We start from the raw sequence: 19550 nt of genomic DNA, 5'->3' as shown, positions 1-19550 counted from the left end.
TCAGAAAGATGAACTTAGTCTCCGGATTTCCAGGTTCTGCTGGAGCAGGACCTGCGTTTGTCGTGGAGGGGTCTAATGATTCCTCACTCCTAGGTGGTGGGGAGTCAAAACGTTCCATTAGTCAGCTCAGAGTACATCTGGTCCAAAGACACAGAGACTGGACGATATTCCTTTGAGGTACAAGGGATTGTTCATCTGAAAGGATTACACAGTCGAATCAGGACCGCCTTTGGACCGAATCTTCCTTGGTACGATTGTCTTCAATGGGAGAATCCTTATAGTGAGTTTGTAGGGAATACGTCTCTTCTCTCAGTCCTAAGATTTTGGAAGCTCCTTCCAGACAGGGACCTTATCCTAAGAGATTGCTCTCTCTTATTCAGGTAACTGAGTTCTCCGTGCTCTAGCCTTGCTCACCCCCAGGTGAGTGTGTTCTGAGAGGTTATTGCACTTCTCTGTGTGCTGCAGTGTGCTTACCAACTGTTCTGAAAGTGGCTACCTGATCCAGAGAATCATCCCTACAAGAGGGATAATTCCTATCTGGTAAGTGCCTTTGGATCTTCTAATGTTCTTGGACTGGAGAGTGTGTTTGTTTGTGGAGTGCACATGAAAGGGAGCACCTGCAATCCACAGTCTGGAGTCTGCATATGCCATGTCCATTGAGTGAGTACCATAAGTAAAGCACTCACAAACCGGAGACCGTCAAGTCACTGCTAGAAACGAAGTCTCTAGTGCGCTGTCCTATGTCTGAAACAGATGTTCATACAATTTGTATGAAGGATAATGCACCCTAGGAATGGGTGTGTTTTAGGGACATGCTTGGCCCTAGTAGAATAACCTTGGTCTGAGACCAGCACTTTCAGAGGTGAATGCGTGTGTCTAAAGGAGTCAAATCTAACTGCTGAGGAAGATTCTGCAAGTGATTCTGCACATAAGTGGTCTAGAATATATCTCCTAACATATGGATTAACCTCTGGAAAGAAGTTCATTAATCGAGGGTTGCATACGTTATCAGTAAGTGAGTGGGTGCAAAGCACTTTCACGTTCTGCCAGGAAAATTCCTACCAAAGGGCATACAAGTACAACTGCACTTGTCTCTTTATAAGGACAAGAGTTCAGAGCTGAGCTTTTGCTCAACGGAATAGTTGCATCTTCTATAAGAGTGCCTTTCCAAGAAAATCTGTTCCATGTATGATGCAAGCTTAAAAGCTGAAGAGTGTGTGTGCTTAAAGGACTGTAATGTTCTGGGTGACTGTGTGTGATCACTAAAAGCTCAACGAGAGTGCTTGCTAATAGATGGATGTACCCAAGTGCTAACACAAAAACACAAGCGCTCACTAACAGGTAGATGTACCCGAGTGCTAACACCTAAACGAAACCACTCACTAACAGGTGGATGTACCAAAGCACTAACAAGAGAGCACGAGTATTATCTTACAAGCGAGAATACGAAGGTGTTATTAGGTGAGCAAGCTTGCGCAAGTTAACTTGTGCGCCTGAAAGTTAACAGGAGAGAATCGCTAATGAGTGCTATCGCTTAGGGAGAAGGGCGCGTAAGATCTCCAGATATGATAACGGTCCGCTCAATGGGGGGCACAAGCGTCTCGCAGAACATGCACTAATAGCAGCATGAGAATCAGTTGGTGACAGCCAATGCTTTGAAGCATGTGTGTCAAAATGTGGGCCAATGCGATCCAAGATTCCTGTAGGAGAGTGCACTCTCGCAGTAATCAAGTAAGGAACTGGCACATAGAAAGCATTCTCCGCAGGGGGATGGGGCTTCAAAAGTAGGACTTAATCAGAAGAATGAATGCAAATAAACTCCAAAGAGTTTGTAATTGCGGATAAGCGAGGTGCCGCACAATCGTGAGCAGGTGAGGTGGTGCAGACCCCCTGATAACGAGTAGGTAAGAAGCCAGCAATCGCATATAGGTGAGATGCTGCTTCCGTAAGAGCAAGGTGGCTCTCCAATAGGAGCGAACAATCGCTAGTAGGTAAGGTGGCACTCCTTTAGGAGCGAGCGAACAAAGCTCGTGAACATGAACAGGTGATGTGGCGCTCTGTCATTAATAGATACAACAATATTGACGAAATATATAATTAAAATAGAAAAACCACTCTATTCCAAGAGTATCTGCAGCGAGAAGAATTCAGCCAATGTTTGATCTAAGATGTCATCACCTTAATTAATGTAGTCAGCATTTTGGACACAATGCAAGCCTCGAGGAGAATCCGTTTAAGGAAAACAGAGACCCCTTCGTGAGAACAACCCAACCCGCGGACAAGAAAGGAGTCCCCCGAGAGGGACAGGAACATGTTACAGATTATGCACTCCCTCCACCAGCTGCCATCGCAGAACAAAGGAGTGTGGCATCATTAGAGCTGTTGAAAGTTAGATCAAAACAATTTTATCTAAAATTAATTAGCTAAAGAAAAACCACTCGAGAGAACAACCTAAACCGCGGACAGAAAAGGTGTTCCCCAAGAGACACAGAAACATGCTTCAGACTATGTACTCCCTCCTACCAACATAGAACGAAGGTGTGCAATGGCATCAGCGAAGAAGAGCAAGACCGAAGACAAGCTATGGCTAAGCCGCTTTTCTCCAAAGAACTTGTAGGGAGTGAACGACATCTACATCCGAAAAGAGAAGGAGTATCCACACAAGGATGACTCCCCTACGGCGGAGGCCGGGTCACTGCACTCGGAGAAGCGGAAGAGGCCACCGGCCTATGAGTTATCCGGCATCAAAAGGGAAGAGATCATGCAGTTTAGTATGAGATCTCCTCTACATTATTATTGTCCTTTACTTATTCTTATCATATCCTTAATCCTTTTCCAAAATCCCTTTCGTACATTTACTTTGCTCTCCCACAACATCTACAACGTATCTTTCCAACTCTTTTGATTCTCTTTATTTTTCGCAATTTCATTCATCTTCACTTTTCTAGCATTCATCCGTCATTTTCATCTTATCAATCATTCTAAACCCCTTTCTTATCCTTCCTTCCACATATTCCCTTTCTCATCTTTTATCCCTTTTTCTCCCATTTCCAAAATTCATTGGTTTCGCTATTTTATTTGAATTAGCGTAGGTTTGGCGGAGGAAATGTGCAAGAAAGAAATTGGCTACCGCAAGGCCTGGGCAATCTGAACGCACACATGCTACCTTTCTCTCTCTCTCTCTCTCTCTCTCTCTCTCTCTCTCTCTCTCCCTAAAGATTCGATTTTGTTTCAGAAGCATTATTGCATTCTAGAAAATTATGATCATTTAAACAGTTAATTGTTCTTTAATAAAATGTTATTTTGATAATAAAATAAATTTTTGAATATACTTACCCGGTGATTATAATAGCTGCAACTCTGTTGCTCGACAGAAAACTCTAAGGTAAAACTCGCCAGCGATCGCTACACAGGTTGCGGGTGTGCCCAACAGCGCCATCTGTCGTCCAGATACCCAGTACTCAATGTAAACAAAGACTCAATTTTCTCCTCGTTCCACTGCGTCTCTATTGGGGAGGAAGGGAGGGTCCTTTAATTTATAATCACCGGGTAAGTATATTCAAAAATTTATTTTATTATCAAAATAACATTTTTCAATATTAGCCGGTGATTATAATAGCTGATTCACACCCAGGGGGGTGGGTAGAGACCAGCAATATATGTTTACATTATTATGAGCTAAGAGTTTTTATTTCATTTTAGAAGTTATCAAAATAACAAAAACAAAATAAATAGGTACCTGGTAAGGAAGTCGACTTGAACAATTACTCTGCCTTTTTAAGTACGTCTTCCTTACGGAGCCTCGCGATCCTCTTAGGATGCTGAGCGACCCCTAGGATCTGAAGTATCAAGGGTTGCAACCCATACAACAGGACCTCATCAAAACCCCTAATCTAGGCACTCTCAAGAAATGACTTTGACCACCCGCCAAATCAACCAGGATGCGAAAGGCTTCTTAGCCTTCCGGACAACCCAAAAAACAACAATAAAAACATTTCAAGAGAAAGATTAAAAGGTTATGGAATTAGGGAATTGTAGTGGTTGAGCCCTCACCCACTACTGCACTCGCTGCTACGAATGGTCCCAGTGTGTAGCAGTCCTCGTAAAGAGACTGGACATCCTTAAGATAAAGAGACGCGAACACTGACTTGCTTCTCCAATAGGTTGCGTCCATTATACTTCGCAGAGATCTATTTTGTTTAAAGGCCACGGAAGTTGCGACAGCTCTAACTTCATGTGTCCTTACCTTCAGCAAAGCTTGGTCTTCCTCACTCAGATGGGAATGAGCCTCTCGTATTAACAGTCTGATAAAATAGGATAAAGCATTCTTTGACATAGGCAAAGATGGTTTCTTAACTGAACACCATAAAGCTTCAGACAGGCCTCGTAAAGGTTTAGTTCGTTTTAAATAGAACTTAAGAGCTCTCACAGGGCATAAGACTCTTTCTAGTTCATTGCCAACCATATTCGATAAGCTTGGAATATCGAACGATTTCGGCCAAAGTTGAGAAGGCAGCTCGTTTTTGGCTAGAAAACCAAGTTGTAGTGAACATGTAGCCTTTTCTGATGAAAATCCGATGTTCTTGCTGAAGGCATGAATCTCACTGACTCTTTTAGCTGTGGCTAAGCATACCAGGAAAAGAGTCTTTAAGGTGAGATCTTTCAGGGAGGCTGATTGTAGCGGCTCGAACCTGTCTGACATGAGGAATCTTAGTACCACGTCTAAATTCCAACCAGGTGTAACCAAACGACGCTCCTTCGTGGTCTCAAAAGACTTAAGGAGGTCCTGTAGATCTTTATTGTTGGAAAGATCTAAGCCTCTGTGACGGAAGACTGATGCCAACATGCTTCTGTAACCCTTGATAGTGGGAGTTGAAAGTGATCGTTCTTTCCTCAGGTATAAGAGGAAGTCAGCTATTTGAGTTACAGAGGTACTGGTCGAGGATACAGATACTGACTTGCACCAGTTTCGGAAGACTTCCCACTTTGATTGGTAGACTCTAAGGGTGGATGTTCTCCTTGCTCTAGCAATCGCCCTGGCTGCCTCCTTCGAAAAGCCTCTAGCTCTCGAGAGTCTTTCGATAGTCTGAAGGCAGTCAGACGAAGAGCGTGGAGGCTTTGGTGTACCTTCTTTACGTGTGGCTGACGTAGAAGGTCCACCCTTAGAGGAAGAGTTCTGGGAACGTCTACTAGCCATCGAAGTACCTCGGTGAACCATTCTCTCGCGGGCCAGAGGGGAGCAACTAGCGTCAACCTTGTCCCTTCGTGAGAGGCGAACTTCTGCAGTACCTTGTTGACAATCTTGAACGGTGGGAATGCATATAGATCTAGATGTGACCAATCTAGGAGAAAGGCATCTATATGAACTGCTGCTGGGTCCGGGATTGGTGAGCAATATATTGGGAGCCTCTTGGTCATCGAGGTTGCAAAGAGATCTATGGTTGGCTGACCCCAAGTGGCCCAAAGTCTCTTGCATACATCCTTGTGGAGGGTCCATTCTGTTGGAATTACTTGTCCCTTCCGACTGAGACAATCTGCCATGACATTCAAGTTGCCTTGGATGAACCTCGTTACTAGCGATATGTTTAGACCTTTTGACCAGGTGAGCAGGTCCCTTGCGATCTCGTACAACGTCAGTGAGTGGGTCCCTCCTTGCTTGGAGATGTACGCCAAAGCCGTGGTGTTGTCCGAGTTCACCTCCACCACTTTGCCTTGAAGGAGAGACCTGAAGCTTTTCAAGGCCAGATGTACTGCCAGTAGCTCCTTGCAGTTGATATGCATTGTCCTTTGACTAGAGTTCCATATTCCCGAGCATTCCCGACCGTCTAATGTCGCGCCCCAGCCCACGTCCGATGCGTCCGAGAAGAGAACGTGGTTGGGAGTCTGAACAGCCAGGGGCAGACCCTCTCTGAGGCTGATACTGTCCTTCCACCACGTCAGGCAAGACTTCATCTTCTCGGAAATGGGGATCGAGACCGCTTCTAGCGTCTTGTCCTTTTTCCAGTGAAATGCTAGGTGATATTGAAGAGGACGGAGGTGTAGTCTTCCTAATGACACAAACTGTTCCAGGGATGATAGCGTCCCTATCAGACTCATCCACTTCCTGACTGAACATCGTTCCTTCTTCAGCATGTTCTGGATGCATAACTGGGCTTGGCTTGTTCTGGGGGCCGACGGAAAAGCCCGAAAAGCTAGACTGTGAATCTCCATCCCTAAATACTCAATAGTTTGGGATGGGACCACTTGTGACTTTTCCATATTGACAAGGAGACCTAATTCCTTGGTCAGATCTAGAGTCCACTTTAGATCCTTCAGACAGCGACGACTGGAAGAAGCTCTGAGAAGCCAGTCGTCCAAATAGAGGGAGGCTCGGATGTCCGCTAAATGAAGGAATTTGGCTACATTCCTCATCAGCCTCGTAAACACAAGAGGAGCTGTGCTTAGGCCAAAGCACAGGGCTTGAAACTGGTAGACAACCTTTTCGAAAACGAATCTCAGAAAAGGTTGGGAGTCCGGGTGGATGGGGACGTGGAAGTAGGCGTCCCTTAGGTCTAAAGAGACCATCCAGTCTTCCCTTCTGACCGCTGCTAGAACCGACTTTGTGGTCTCCATGGAGAACGTCTGCTTTGTGACAAAGACATTCAGCGCACTGACGTCTAGCACCGGCCTCCACCCTCCTGTCTTCTTTGACACCAAGAAGAGGCGGTTGTAGAATCCCGGGGTTTGATGGTCCGAGACTTTGACTACCGCTCCCTTCTCTAGTAAGAGAGACACTTCTGTTTCAATGCTCGTCTCTTGTCTTCCTCTCTGTACCTGGGAGAGAGATCGATGGGAGACGTTGCTAGAGGGGGTTTTCGTACAAACGGGATCTTGTACCCCTCTCTGAGCAACTTCACAGATTGTGCATCTGCGCCTCTCTTTTCCCAGGTCTGCCAGAAGTTCTTGAGTCTGGCTCCCACTGCTGTCTGAAGAAGCTGGCAGTCAGACTCTGCCCTTAAAGGACTTGGTTCCTTTCTTCTTTCCTCGTTTCCCTTCGGCACGAGCACCTCCTCTGCTGGAGGCTCTGCCACGAAAGGGCGGAATAAAACGGGACGCTGGAGTGTCCATCCTTGGTCTAGCTGACAAGGTAGGCAAAGGGGTGGCTTTGCGAGCTGAGGACGCAACAAGATCGTGAGTATCCTTCTGTATCAAAGAAGCGGCAATTTCCTTAATCAGGTCTTCTGGAAAAAGGCACTTGGAAAGCGGAGCATACAGAAGTTCGGATCTCTGGCATGGTGTAACTCCAGCTGAAAGGAATGAGCATAGGTTTTCACACTTCTTAAGGACTCCGGACACAAATGATGCAGCAAGCTCATTAGACCCATCACGTACGGCCTTATCCATGCAGGACATAATGAGCAAGGAAGTCTCCTTCTCTGTCGGAGAGATCTTTCTGCTTAGAGCTCCTAGACACCAGTCTAAGAAGTTAAAAACTTCGAAGGCTCTAAAGATACCTTTCAAAAGGTGGTCCAGGTCCGAAGATGACCAACATATCTTTGAGCGTCTCATGGCAAGGCGGCGGGGAGAGTCTACTAGGCTTGAGAAGTCGCCCTGGGCAGAGGCAGGAACTCCCAAGCCGAGAACTTCTCCCGTGGCATACCAGACGCTCGATCTAGAAGAGAGTCTAGCAGGGGGAAACGTAAAAGCTGTCTTCCCTAAACTCTTCTTGGACTGCAGCCATTCTCCTATCACACGCAAAGCTCTCTAGGACGAGCGTGCGAGGACGAGTCTAGTAAAGGCAGGAGTGGATGACGGCATGCCTAACACAAACTCTGACGGAGGAGAACGCGGAGCCACAGAAACAAACTGGTCCGGAAACATCTCTTTGAACAGGGCCAAAACTTTCCTAAAGTCCAAAGAGGGTTGCGTAGACTTAGGCTCGTCCAGTTCTGAATGCGGTTCATCTACGTGTGCAGCAACATCATCATCAGAAAGTCCCTCATCCGATAACTGATGAGGGAACGGCAACGGAGTGGGTAACGGCTGGTAAGCTGAGTCCGGTCGCACGGGTGCATGCGTGACTGAGCCGGACGCAATGTCATGGAACTGTTGCCCAGTCTGTGAGCTGGCAACAACCATAGCAGCGCGGGGACGCACAGCGTCTACTCCAGACTGTCTGGACTGATGTGGGTGAGCAGTGGCAACCACACTTGGTTGCGGAGGTTGACGCACCGCGTCAAAACAAAACAACTCTGACGGTTGTTGAACCTCACGAACGTCAACGGAGACCTCCGTGCGTCGCTGAACGTCAACATGCGGCTGGCAGATCACACTGGAACGCATGGGTGGCGGAACTCTCTCAACTGGAGTGCGTGAGAAGGTTACCTCAGCGTCCACCGGACGCACAACCGATCGTGTGGGCGGTTGTAGGCAAGGAGCTGCACTAGCTGGTGCGGCAGCAACCTTCTCCGCACGAAAGTCCTGCATAAGAGACGTTAGCTGAGACAGCATGTCTTGCAGTAGAGACCACTTAGGGTCTACAGGAGCAGGTGCGGCGACAGACGGTGTAACTGTCTGAAGCGGTACCGCTTTGCCTCTCTTAGGAGGTGAGCAGTCATCGGATGACTGCAGCGAGTCCGAACTGACCCAGTGGCTACAACTGGGCCGTTGGACTTGTGCGGAAGGGACCGACTTGCGCTTTAACGGTCGTGAGACCTTGGTCCAGGGTTTCTTGCGAGAAACACCTTCCGAAGACGAGGTATATATGGGCTCTCTCGTCTTAATTAGGCAGGGGCGATCTTGGGTAGATACGCCCGATACCACGGAGGGAACGTCTGTTCGCTGATTAAAGCCTCTCGAACCCATTTGTCGTACGACATTGCTTCTCCCCTGGACTTGGGAGCTTGCAAGAGGTCCCGGACTAGGAGGACGACAGGCACGAACAGACGAACCCTCAAGCGCAACACTATCCACAACACTATCACTCACTTTAACACTTCCCACTGCACTTTTGCACTTCAGCTCCTTCACATCCGCCATAAGTTGATTACGGTCACTAGCAAGGGACTCAACTCTCTCACCCAGAGCTTGGATGGCACGCATCATATCAGCCATCGAAGGTTCCTGAGTGCTAGGAGGGGGATTAGGAGCAACCACTACAGGGGAAGGAATAGGTTGTGGGGCATGAGGAGAGGAAATATCGATAGAACGAGAGGAACTTCTCCTAACTCTATCTCTCTCTAGCCTACGTGTATACTTTTGGAATTCGATAAAATCGAATTCCGAAAGCCCAACGCACTCCTCACACCGATCTTCCTATTGACAGGTTTTATCCCGACAATTGGAACAAACAGTGTGAGGGTCGATAGAAGCCTTCGGAAGACGCCTTGAACAGTCCCTAGCATTGCACTTCCTAAATTTTGGGACTTGTGAAGGGTCAGCCATTTTGAATTGGTCAAAGGGGAATTCAAAAAACTATCAAAAAGTCATCAACAAAGAATCCGTTATCAAAAAGAGTTCAAGGATTTGTGAAGAGAAACCTTGCACAGCGAAAGCTCAAAACTAGAATAATGTACTTCACCAATTAGTTGTGAAAAAACTCCAGTTTAGCAACAGCGAGTAAGTACGTCTTGTCGTTAGCACGACAGAGAGAAAATTGAGTCTTTGTTTACATTGAGTACTGGGTATCTGGACGACAGATGGCGTTGTTGGGCACACCCGCAACCTGTGTAGCGATCGCTGGCGAGTTTTACCTTAGAGTTTTCTGTCGAGCAACAGAGTTGCAGCTATTATAATCACCGGCTAAGTTAAATATTGAAAAACATGTATGCACTTTAGTTTTAAATGTCGAGTGTATTTTATCAATCTAAGTATTTAGGGTGCCGTGATCAGATCAGCTGATCTGATCAAGGCATCCAAAATTTAAGACAAAAGCACATACATGTTTTATTAACGCAGAATTAACTATATAAATTATCATAATTTTATAAAATGTAATAATGCTTCCGAAATTAAATCAAGTATTGAGAGAGAGAGAGAGAGAGAGAGAGAGAAAGAGAGAGAGAGAGAGAGAGAGAGAGAGAGAGAGGGAGAGAAAGAGAGAGAGAGAGAGAGAGAGAGAGGGAGAGAAAGAGAGAGAGAGAGAGAGAGAGAAAGAGAGAGAGAGAGAGAGAGAGAGAGAGAGAGAGAGAGAGAGAGAGAGAGAGAGAGAGAGAGAGAGAGATAAACTGTTTAAAAGAAACAATTATTATCGAGATATTTAAGGTTTTATTTTATAAAATAAGCTGTATTTCTGTTCAAGAAAGTATAGACATACAGTAAAATACTGCACAAGAGACAACACATAAGGAGTTGCTTCATGCTAGCGGCATAGGCAAAAGTCGTCTAAACGAAAACACCGAACATTTACAGTTAGTACAGTTAAGCTGTACTATAGTAATATTACTGTACATATATTGCAGTAATATACATTACAGTATCAGTGAGTATTAGGTTACAGTACAGTATTACTAGATCGGAACAACTTTTGCTAAGGGGATGATGACGAATCGGTAAACTTTACCTTAGCACAATACTGTACTGTAACCTTACTGTGTCCAGTATGCAGTGTACATTTGTGCTAGTGTTCTGTACACTGTACATATGCTTATACAATGCTACAGAAACCAAATTAAAACTATTAAACAGTATTTACTGTGTTAATTATCAACTCGGGCACCCACATGTGGCAAGGGGCAGTGACTTTTTAGGTTAGGAGCTAGCCCACCCTAGTGTAACATTTATTCGCAAATTTTCGCTTATCGCGGCTGTGTATGTAACCGAACTATCGCGGAAACCGAGGCTTGACTGTATATATATTCATAAAAACATTCCATTGTTTAAATATATATAAAAATAAGAAAAATTCAAAGGCCAGTTAAGAGAGTTGGGTGGAGAGAGATGAATGTCTACTATCACCGAGCTAAAAGTAAATGACAAGACAACGCAGGTGTGTGTGTGAGCAAGGTAGCCAGCTATCCGCCTAACCACTAACTAGTGGTGGGGTAGTTACACTTAGCTAAAAGCCTTATGGTTAGTCTTTCACCTTCATCAAAAGTATAATCCCTATAAGTAAGTCAAGGGTTTGTATTTAGTTTCAGAACAAATATAAATATATGTATATATATATATTGCTAGATCTTAAACTAGGCAGGATCAAGAAATGACAGTCAGCGTTGTTTCTTATCTTCATTGCAACTGACGCTGCTGCATCATGCACAGCGGAAGGAAATACAGATAGCCCGTGACGTAGACAATGACGTCACTTATGTGGGCGGAGCTTTGGCGCTGCAAGCAGCCTCATCTTACATCTCCCTCCCAAAATATTACGAGGGTAATATTTTCAAAACTTATAAATGACAATATCAAAAACAGATATGATAAACAAAATTCTATACTCTCTTAATGTAAAACATCAGACATATAAGGTAAATCATAATCGTAATAATTAATGGTAACGTTCAGATGGGAGAGAGAGAGAGAGAGAGAGAGAGAGAGAGAGAGAGAGAGAGAGAGAGAGAGAGAGAGAGAGAGAGAGGGAGAGATAACAACATCGACAGCATTAACGTAACCTCAATGAAACAATAATTACATCAGCATTGTAAGATGTGCACTAAAATGGAGTCGTGAATGCAACACCAACCTAACTTAAAATTTCCTACAAAATATAATTTTGTAAATGAAATCAATGCACGTCTAAGTGCAGTAAAATAAAACAGAATTTTTCATTTTATAAATGCAAGATCAAAGCAGAGATAATTAAACATAATCGTTCATCCAGGCAGGGGCCTCTCTCTTCCTTGGAGGCCATACCTCTGGCGCTGACGGGGGAAACTTAGGCTCATGACCCACTTCGTCGTCGGTAGGAGTGGCTCCTCTTGTCTCATTGACGGGCAGTTCAGTGACCTTGAGGTGTCTTCTGTTCCTTATGGACGGACGCCCACTACCATCTAGTCTCACGACGTACTGTCTATGAGGTCGTTGCTCGACTATGATTCCCAGCCTGTCCCAGGCCTTGGTCATCTGGTTCTGAATCCTAACGTGAGTGCCTGGCTGTAAGGGCGTTAGCCTCCTGTCGCTGCCGCTTTCGATTATCTTCTCATTTTTCTCTGCTACTTGAAGTTCTCTTTTTCTAATGGATTTTCTCCAATGTTGGTCTATCATATAGTTGAGTTTTGCAGTCGGTACACCATCCCGTAACTGTCTCCCGGTTGCCAGTTGCGCCGGAGATTTATTTATACCTCTTAAAGGCGTGTTCAGGTATTGTAGCATGGCCAATGATACCTTGTCGTTATCGAGGCTTCCAGTCCCACTGATACTTGTTCTAATTATCCTTTTCGCGGACTTAACCGCGGCCTCAGCTCTCCCATTTGACTGCGGATAGTGGGCCGATGATAAGCGTATGTCAACTCTCCATCTCCTGTAGAAGGTCATCATCTCTTCACTCACCAGGTTGGTGCCGCCGTCGGTAGACAATTGTTCGGGTGCTCCCCATCGAGTGAAGTAATGCCTAAGTTTTGTCATGACCTTTGCAGACGAGGTGCCATTGGGGAAGTGGGCTATTTCTAGCCAGCCTGTAAGCCTGTCACAATATGCCATATACATGCGTCCTTCGAGCTGAAACAGGTCCATGACAGTCTGTTGGAACGGATACTCTGGGGCAGGGGTCATTTTCATGACTTCGGCAGGAAGTGATGGTGCGTGGGCGTCGCACGATGTACATCGTGAACGATGATGCTGGAGGTCACCCTCGATGCCTGGCCAATAGACCGAATGTCTCGCTCTCCTCAACATTGTATCTAGGCCTTGATGTCCAGCATGGAGGTTGGCGGTTATCTGGTGACGGAGCCCTTCGGGAATGACAAGGCGAATGCAGTTGTCGTTGAAACAGTATGTGACCAGGTTACCAGATATAGAGAGACGTTCTCTGATGCCGTAGAAGGGCCTCAAACATGCAATTTCTTGAGATTTCTTCGGGTTCCAATCCCCTGCATTCACTCGAGCGACTAGCAGCTGATATGCTGGGTCGTCCAGGGCTGCCTCTTCAACAGTTTTCTCGTCTATAGTGCACTGCTCCTGTAGGTTTTCTGCGATTGCTGACACCATGGCAATCGTTAATTCTTCGTTGAAGCTCGCATCCTGTCCATCTGGCGTCGTCCTCAGGGTAGGAAAACGAGAGAGAAAGTCAGCAGCATGATTTCTCTTGCCTGGTAGATATTTAACGTTGAAATTATACAATAATGTTTTCTCCTTTAATCTAAACAGTCTGGGGTTGGTAATGTCGCCGAGACTCCTATTGCCTAGTAACTTGACTAAGGGGCGGTGGTCCGTGACAATGGTTAAGTTCGGGCAGCCCAATAAGAACAACCTTGCCTTTTTTAAGCACCAAGCCACTGCAAGGGCTTCCCCCTCCACAGCTGCATACCCAGACTCGGCGGGCGTGAGGAACCGACTGCCGCAAAGTGCTATTCTCCAACCATCTCTACAACAGAAGGGGGTTTCGACGGAGGTGCAACTGCAATATTGTTGGAGGATGACGAAGCCCACCCCCTTCTTACTCCAGTCAGTGACTGCAACAGTCGGCCACAGCTTATCGTAGTAGGTGAGGCCGTCCTTGGCCAACTTGCAGACGATGTCTTGCACTTGACGAAACTTTTCCTGAAGGTACTCATCCCAATAAACCTGTTTGCCCGAGGGCTTCTTCAGCAGGTCTCTAAAGTGGGTCATGATGGGCGCCGTTGTCAGGAAGGGGGCCAGCTGATTGACAAAACCATACCATGACCTGATGTCGGATATTGTGGGCTTTTGGGGCATAGAAAAACGTTTTATGGCAGATAAATAATCTTCTGAAGGCTTGTAGGAGTCCCAACCGATGTCGAATCCGACAAATTCCACTTCTTTCTTGCAAAACTTGAATTTTTCTGGTTTCAAAGTGATGCCCTTGTATGCACAGACAGTAAGGAAGTCGTACACATGCCAAAAGGCGCTTTCTACGCTCGAATCGTACAGAAGTGTATCGTCCACACACTTAAACTTCCTGGGTACTTCTTCAATGGCATCATCGAAACGGCGTGTATATGCGTCGGAGGCAGAACAATGTCCCATTGGTGTCCTTCGGTATTGGTACCTACCCCAAGGTGTAATGAACGTGGTTAGGGGTATGCTCTCCTTGTCCAGTTCTACCTGGTGAAATCCCCAATAGGCGTCGGCCACAGTCTTGTATGAGCAAAGGGGAATGCTGGATACCATATCGAAGGGCGTAGGGGTATGGTGCGTCTCCCTTCTACAACTTGCATTAAGTTTTTGGTAGTCGACCGTACGTCTGGGTTGCCCCGTTTTCTTTGCCACGACCACCATACGTGAACACCATTCCATGGGCTCTCCAGGGGGAGCTCTTTGTAGGACCCCTCTCTTGACGTCCTCCTCCAACTGGGCTTTCACCTCCTTTTCCCAGTGCTTAGGTACCGACGCGGGTGTGTGGCATGCGTAAGGAACTGCGTCAGGTAATAAGTGAATACGGTGGGGTTCCCCATCCATTACCGGGAGGGGTTCTCTCTCGGTGTTGAAAGTCGTACTTGAAAAATGGGCTAATAACCAGTTTTCTAATCTGGCAATATTCTCCTCACTAGGGGGAAACGGAATGGCCGACGGTCTCACGGGTTGATCAGTTGCTTCCGCTAATGTAAGGGTTGTACTAGCTGCTGCGGGGGCAGAGTCCGTGAAGGGAGCGTGGTTAGGGAACGTTTCTGGCACAAGACCAAGTTTCTTGCAAGCATCCAGGGATAAATAAAAATCAATGGAGGACTTTACGAAGTATACTTCCTGAGTTGTATGCCTCCCCTTGTATTCTATGGTGCAAGAGGTTGAACCTAAACACTTCAGATGCAGGTTGGCGAAGTCTCGCAATCCTCCCTTTAACCTCAGCTTAGCTGGTTTTATGTTCAACATCGCAAGAATAGCGGGTCCTGCAACACAAACCTGGGCACCAGTGTCCGGCACCGCTCGGACGCAGGACCACTCTCCCAAGTTGGCCAAGCATACATCAACACGAATAGTGGGTTGTGGGGAGGGCCCATTCCGCAACCTTGCCTCTGCCGCCACGACTACTGCAATCACTGCACCCGCTATGTCCGACTCCTCGGCCAGACCACTAACGTTATTCCTGACACTCCGCCCTCTGCAACACTTCTTCAGGTGACCGGTTTTACCGCACCCGTAACATGTCGTTCTTCTTGCGGGACATGAAGAATACCCAGGGCTATGACGAGTACCACAATTACCACAAAGACGCAATTGTACTTTTACAGAGGTACTCCTGTCACACTTAGCAAGGGCAGCTGCCACCTCAACCTCGTGTTCCTCCTCGAACCCACCGAGAGCAGCCGCTCTAGGGGAGCTGCTAAGCCATGCCCTATTACGAAGGGCGTCGTCACGGGCGCCCTCGAATGCACTGCACATGACTCTAAGGGAATCGATATCACGGATATTATTGCATGATTGAAACACTTGCCTTTTGAGCACTTTATCACTTAGGCCTACCATGAGCTTGCGCAAAAGCATATATTCGGATAAATCATGATTACAATTAGGGCATGTGAATGCACAATCAGTAGCCTTTTGCGTACACTTGATAAAATAATCATTAAAGGACTCACTAGGCTCTTGGGCCAAATCAAAAAACTCGAGCCACTGCACCGCATGGTTAGAAGCTTTCACTACCATTTGCTTAACCGCATTAAATGCCCCTTCAGTAGACAGGGCACTCCACTGGGCGTCAGTATACCTAGAACCGAGGGCACGTTGCAATATCGGAACACAATGAAGCCTTATATGGTGAACTGCCTCGATAGGCTTCAACTTACACAGTTGCAACCAACACTCCATTGACCGTTTCCAAGACCTGAAGGCTGCAGGGGACACCTCAGCCTCGCACTTTTCCGGAGCTGCAGACGAAGGGATCCTTGGTTGGGGGACGTTGGTACCCCGGAGTGACAACGCTGTTATCTCGGCCTGAAGATTCTGGATGGCTTGTTGCTGGGTTTGCAGCACTTGGTGAGCCTGCAACACGGAAGCCGGCGACATCCTGACGCCGGTTCCAAAGGTTCCTGTTCTTGCAATCCTGCCCCTAGGGGATGCAAAAGAGGGTCGTCTCGATGGTGGTGCCATGCTGTGCCACGGTTATTACAGTAGATCCTCTCAATACCCTACTCACTGCGCCATGTTAGATCTTAAACTAGGCAGGATCAAGAAATGACAGTCAGTGTTGTTTCTTATCTTCATTGCAACTGACGCTGCTGCATCATGCACAGCGGAAGGAAATACAGATAGCCCGTGACGTAGACAATGATGTCACTTATGTGGGCGGAGCTTAGGCGCTGCAAGCAGCCTCATCTTACATATATATATATCTATATATATATATATATATATATATATATATATATATATATATATATATATATATATATATATATATATATATATATATATAGTATATATATATATACTACTAGCCAAGCTATGGAAAAGCAAAATGCTACAAGCACAAAGGCTCCAAAAGGGAAAGTAGCCAAGTAAGAAAAGTAAATAAGGGAATAGCAAATAATTATATAGAAGCAATGAATAAAAAATATATAATATTTTAAGATAACGTTAAACTAGATCAGTCATATGTGAACTATAATATGAGACTTGTGTCAACCCGTTCAATAGTAAAGGATTTACAAAAACTTTGAACTTAAATTCCACAAATTTAACTGCCAAATTAAGATCATTCTGGTCATAGCTGGAATAAATCTTCCTAATCGGGTTGTTGAATCAGTAGAACTTCAAAAGTTCAAAGTTGGAGCAAATGCTTTTTTGTTGACCAGGCGGACATGAGTCTTTTTATAGTTTATATATGACATATTTGTTGTTGACGTTGTTAATAGTTTATATATGATATATCTCTTTTGACTTTACTTTTTTTAGAATGATTTATTGTTAATTTGTTCTCTTCAGTTATTTATTTCCTTATTTCCTTTCCTCACTGGGCTATTTTTCCCTATTGGAGCCCCTGGGCTTATAGCATCTTGCTTTTCCAATTAGGGTTGTAGCTTGGATAGTAATAATAATAATAATAATAGAATACTGTGTAATAATATGCATTATGAGAGAGAAGGCATGACTGATAGAATTAACTGCATACCTAGTACTGTACTAAGTACAGAATGATACAGCCTGGTAAAATCTGAATGCAATGGAAGAGGAGAGTATGAAAAATCTTACGCAACGTGAATGATGGCGCCAGAGATTAGTATCTAGAGATCACGAATAAGGAATTTAATAGAACAGAAAGGAGACCAATACTCAAAATAAGGTAAAATCATAGAATTAAATCACTTCCCCAGGATAGACTGATCACTGATAATCTTAATACAATAAGCCAATTTCATTGTGCAATTGATGAAGAAGCAGACTAAATGTTATTCACAAAAGTTAAATCTGTGATATTAACATAGGTTATAAATCAACATAAAAGTTATAATACATTCATGCCAAACACAATTATATACTTAGCCATAACAATATAGTTAGTTTTGACAGGCAGGCTTAGCAACCAGATAAGAAAACATGTTATGGTCTCCATGACACACGAAGACTCTGGGAACAGTTCATAAAATTGTTGACAGGTGGTTCTCCTGTCCATACTTTGCTTTCCTTTTTTTTTTTATTAGTAGTACTGGTAGTCATTTTTAATCAACACACAGAACTGTTTTTACTGCTGTGTAACTTTCTCACAGTCAATATCCAACCTCCACAGTCTCTAAGCAACCTCCATCCCTTTAAATACTAGCTCCTCTCTTGACTACGTCACACATTTGAAAAAGTAATTTGAAATTATTTAAGAAAGATGTTCATACTAATAGCATCCAATACAGGTGGAAATTTCCATTTTGGAAGAAATAAGAGGCGTTGGTGTGTCTATAAGTATTTGGTATGGTTTTGATATCGTTAATTGCCAAAAATACAAATTTTTCTAGTATTAAGGACGTGTTAAACTGGGAAATACACCTGAAAAAAGTTTCATGAGCAAAAGCTTTCGGAGGTAAACAGATTTGAGATTTTGTTTTGGGGTAAGCTAAGAATATGGCAGTCTAAGGGCGGTCATAGGACCCTTGTAGTAGGTAGGTTAGGATACAGCTCGCAAGTTAGGCATAGAAACTTGGGAAAAATAGTAATCTCGAGTTTGTTTACCTTTTGAATTGTGGTTTTTTAGTCATAATTTGAAAAATACAGATTCCACCCCGTTATTTTCATCAAAACAGTTCAAAGTAACAATGACTACACCAAGAACACTTATTTTCTTCATTTTAAATATTGTGCTACATTAAATACTTTAAAAGATAACAACTAAACCCTCCGAAAATTCTAGATTCAAATTAAACAAGCATGTTATATATGACTAGTCTATTCTAACATTGTTACTCATCTTGAAATATCTTAAATCCATTACATGTATACCGTTTATGTGCTATTTCCTTTCCTCACTGGTCTGCTTTCACTGTTAAAGCCCTTGGCCTTGTAACATTCAGCTTTTCTGACCAGGATTTCAGCTTGGATAATAATAATAATAATAATAATAATAATAATAATAATGATAATAATAATAATAATAATAATAATAATAAAGGTTCAATTGGCTACCGACGGTCCTTTGCTTGAACATGGCCAGCTGGTCATGTTTAGGCGAATATTAAGAAAAATCTTGACTAAAAACAATTATAAATATAGAGTTTTGCAATAATCTCGTCAACTTACTTCGATCCATCAGTATATGTTTCCTTTGGTGTAGGGGTTGGGAAGTTTATGTAATATTCCATATCGTCCTCCATGTCGTCTCGCCGAATACCTCTCTCGCAGGAGAGAATTTTATCAGTCAAATCACTTTAAATTACTTGCTTTGAAATGCAGTATAACCCTTCTACAGCCTTCTCAGCTATTCATATCGCCAATAAACAAATGATTATGTGAATATACAGCAACACAGATGAATGAAAGTTTGTCGTCTGTTTGTTTACCTTTAGGTATGTCTTCATGAACAAATGAATGGTGCCTTGCGCAGGTCAATTCATTCACTACTTGCCTGGGCATTTGTTTTCTGTTTATTCTATTAACTTTGATGTCGCCTTTAAGGAAATTTGCGGCAATAAGGTAAGAGGTTTATCGAGAGTAACGTTGCCTATAATACTTAATACATTAATAGAAAATGCTGGGATGGATAAATCAGGCGCTACTGCATCAATCCAGTTTCGCTCATACTAAATTAATTACCGTGTCCATGGAGATTTGGGAAAGGCGATATGACGCACTTCGATTGTATATATTTTAATACCCTTGAAAATCAAAGGTTATTAATGACTTAATAACCACTCTAAAAAAAATGCATAATATAATCAATGTAAAAAAATCAATAATTTACAGTATATTTAGGTACTTAATAATTGCGTGTGCTTAACGACGTTTCTGGTACAAACTGGTGGTATAGCAATAGT

The 19550-nt window shown here is 44.2% G+C and overlaps 1 protein-coding gene across 1 annotated transcript in view; it reads right to left on the bottom strand.

The window, feature by feature from the left end:
• Positions 1-19218, bottom strand: part of LOC137638370 (transmembrane protein 53) — a 96622-nt gene extending 77404 nt beyond the window's left edge. Inside the window, exon 1 of the mRNA XM_068370401.1 lies at positions 18817-19218. Within this exon, the coding sequence (XP_068226502.1) occupies positions 18817-18890 (74 nt within the window). The 5' untranslated portion in view covers positions 18891-19218. The remainder of the gene's footprint in view (positions 1-18816) is intronic.
• Positions 19219-19550: the final 332 nt, after the last annotated feature.

Source organism: Palaemon carinicauda, chromosome 3 (genome assembly GCF_036898095.1).
Source record: "Palaemon carinicauda isolate YSFRI2023 chromosome 3, ASM3689809v2, whole genome shotgun sequence".
Taxonomy (NCBI): Eukaryota; Metazoa; Arthropoda; class Malacostraca; order Decapoda; family Palaemonidae; genus Palaemon; species Palaemon carinicauda.
Note: the sequence above shows the minus strand (reverse complement) of the source record. Positions and strands in the feature narration are given on the sequence as shown.